This window comes from Oncorhynchus gorbuscha, linkage group LG10 (assembly GCF_021184085.1).
Source record: "Oncorhynchus gorbuscha isolate QuinsamMale2020 ecotype Even-year linkage group LG10, OgorEven_v1.0, whole genome shotgun sequence".
NCBI classification, from domain to species: Eukaryota; Metazoa; Chordata; class Actinopteri; order Salmoniformes; family Salmonidae; genus Oncorhynchus; species Oncorhynchus gorbuscha.
In genome coordinates, this window is record NC_060182.1 from 51,599,247 (window position 1) to 51,602,047 (window position 2,801).

Sequence of the window (2,801 nt, forward strand, 5' to 3'; positions counted from 1 at the left end):
GGTCATACATTATTACTGCAATAGACACCCTATACTGACTTCATCCTTAAAGCACACCTGCAGTTGTCTCTTTCAATTATTAGTATAGAAGAGAAGGAGAAATGCAGTAGCTTGCCAGACATTGCTAAATGTAATTTTGTTTCAAACCATGGCTACTTCATTCCATATGATTGCCATGTGAAAATAAAAAGTATTGATTCAAAATAAATCTTGACAGATACAGCTGAAAATAAGTCCTCAAGTCACTAATGCAAAACAGGCCAAGTCTTAGGCCTAATGGATCGTAGTCTCTAAGGACAAGAACGTGGAGAGATACAGCACACTTATTTTCACCCTGGGAACCGGAGAGTGCTTTTGGCCATGTACAGCTATTTCAAAAGCCTCAGGTGAAAGCAGGGTGGTACTATTTCTCCTCCTCGCTCTCAACTGTGGCCACACTCCAAGAAAGTCAGCATCCACTGTTCCAGTCCCTTATATGGATCCCACAAGGTAAAGGAAACCGTGGGAGACCAAGGAACACCTGGAGAAGATCTGTAATGTAAAGATTGAAGAACTGAACTACCCATGGAACTTGAGAAACTGGCCCAAAAGTTAAGAAGATAATTTGTGGATGACCTATGCTCCTCAAGGAGTAAAAGGGTTTAAGTCTAGTAAGTTGAGCTCTCAAGTGCCCCTCAGGATACAAGTCGTCTCTCCATCCTGGATACTCGAGATGTCTGTGTCCTTATCACTGCCGATGCTGCTCCTGACAGAGATACTGGCGATGAATGAGTTCATCTTTTGGGTGTACAGGTCCCCAGCATTAAGGTAAGGTATACTGGGGTCGGGGATCTCAATATCGTTATTATTGCATTGGTCCGCCTCATTATTGGTCTGATCAGCATCCATGGCCTTTTGCCTTTGGTAGTACATGGAGAACTTGTTGAAGATAATGGTGATAGGCAGGGCCACCACCAGCAGCCCACAGATGATGCACAGGGTTGCCACTAGCTTCCCTAACACCGTCACTGGGCAGGTGTCGCCGTAGCCCACCGTCGTCATGCTAATAGTGGCCCACCACCAGCCCACAGGGATGGTCGTTATGTCCGACTCCTCTGACTCCTTCTCCACAAAGTAGATGAGGGTGGAGAAGATGGAAATGCCCACATAGAGAAAGAGCATCAGGAGGCCCACCTCATGGTAGCTATGCCTTAGCGTGGCACCCAACGAGCGCAGCCCCGCTGAGTGGCGGGCCAGCTTGAGGATGCGGAACATGCGCATCAGCCGCAGGATCTGCACTACCTTCCCCACGTTTTCCAGCTCCTCGTTCTCCTCGTCCACCATCTCGAAGGCCAACGTGGCGTAGAAAGGCACGATGGACACAAAGTCGATGATGTTGAGCGCGTTACTCAGGAATTTCCGGGGGCACGGTGCCACGGAAAGCCGTACCAGGAACTCCACAGAGAAGCTGACAACGCACACAGCCTCGAAGATAGCCAGCACTGGGTCTTCAATCTCCTTGTCATTGAGGTCCACCTGGTGGAACTCGGGAATGCTGTGGATGCACATGGCCACGATGGAGGTCAGCACCATGGCCAGTGAGGCCACAGCGATCACCTTAGCCAAACGTGAGTAGCCTGGGTTCTCCAGGCGCAGCCAGATGTTCTTGCGGACCTCCGAGCACCAGGTACCCTCAAACTTCTCCAAGTCCTGGTCTATAGTTGAGAGATCCTCCATGGATGAGTCAATGCTCCTGAACTGCTGATGTTGCTCATCGCTTCTCCGGTCCCAGTCCTTGTCCTCTGCAAACTCCCTCTGCTCTTGAAACTTGTTGCTGCAGCAGGAGTCCAGGTGGAGCTCCTTGATGCCCCAGTACTCAATCTCCTGGCTGAAGGAGAAGACACACAGCTCCTCCATCAGGTGGATCTTGCCCGTATGGTAGAAGTTAAGGACATAGCGGAAGAAATGCGGGTTGCGGTCAAAATAGTACTCCTTGTCGGTGGGGCTGAAGTCATCGCAAAGCTCCAGGATGGCCTCCTCGGAGACGCAGCCCAACAGGCACCCCAGGCGGGTCCTGGGGAAGCGCTGCAGGATGCTGCGCTCCACATGCTGCTTAAAGCCGCCCACGTTAATGTTGAGGAAGCTTTCGTCTGTGCCACGCCTGTGAAGGATCTGGCCATACAGCATGGTGGATCTGTGGCATGGGTGGAGCCTTATGAGAAGGGGGAGGCGTTCACTACTCAATGCTTGCACAGGTCATTTCCAGGCTGAAGATCCATCACCTACACAAGAAAACAATATACCAACATCAGTGACTTGCACAAACCACAGCATTGGTATACTATATCTGTTTCAAACTGAGAAAAAAAACTATTTGCACACGACTTGCAAACTCTGGCCTGAGTTTGAGACATTGGGTAAATTAATATTTCTTCCACAATATATTTTGGTTCTAAAAAGCTTTCAGCTTTCAGCAAACAAATAGTATATAATTTATTTATACTATTCTTCCGGAGACACCTGAAACCCCACCTCTTTAAGGAATACCTAGGATAGGATAAAGTAATCCTTCTCACCCCCCTTAAAATATTTAGATGCACTATTGTAAAGTGGTTGTTCCACTGGATGTCATAAGGTGAATGCACCAATTTGTAAGTCGCTCTGGATAAGAGCGTCTGCTAAATGACTTAAATGTAAATGTAAATGTAAATTTATCACAAATAAATGTATCTTATAAAACATACCTTATCATAGTGCTTTGGCCTACATTACAGTGCTTTATATGAACATGATACCTTGATATTGTTCCACAGTATTGGGCT

The 2,801-nt window shown here is 47.7% G+C and overlaps 1 protein-coding gene across 1 annotated transcript; it reads right to left on the reverse strand.

The window, feature by feature from the left end:
- Positions 1 to 266: 266 nt before the first annotated feature.
- On the reverse strand, positions 267 to 2,247 carry LOC124045196 (potassium voltage-gated channel subfamily S member 3-like). The gene has a single exon (XM_046364452.1). It carries the CDS (start codon positions 2,164 to 2,166, stop codon positions 664 to 666), a length of 1,503 nt encoding a protein of 500 aa, XP_046220408.1. The 5' UTR covers positions 2,167 to 2,247; the 3' UTR covers positions 267 to 663.
- Between the last annotated feature and the right edge of the window lie 554 nt (positions 2,248 to 2,801).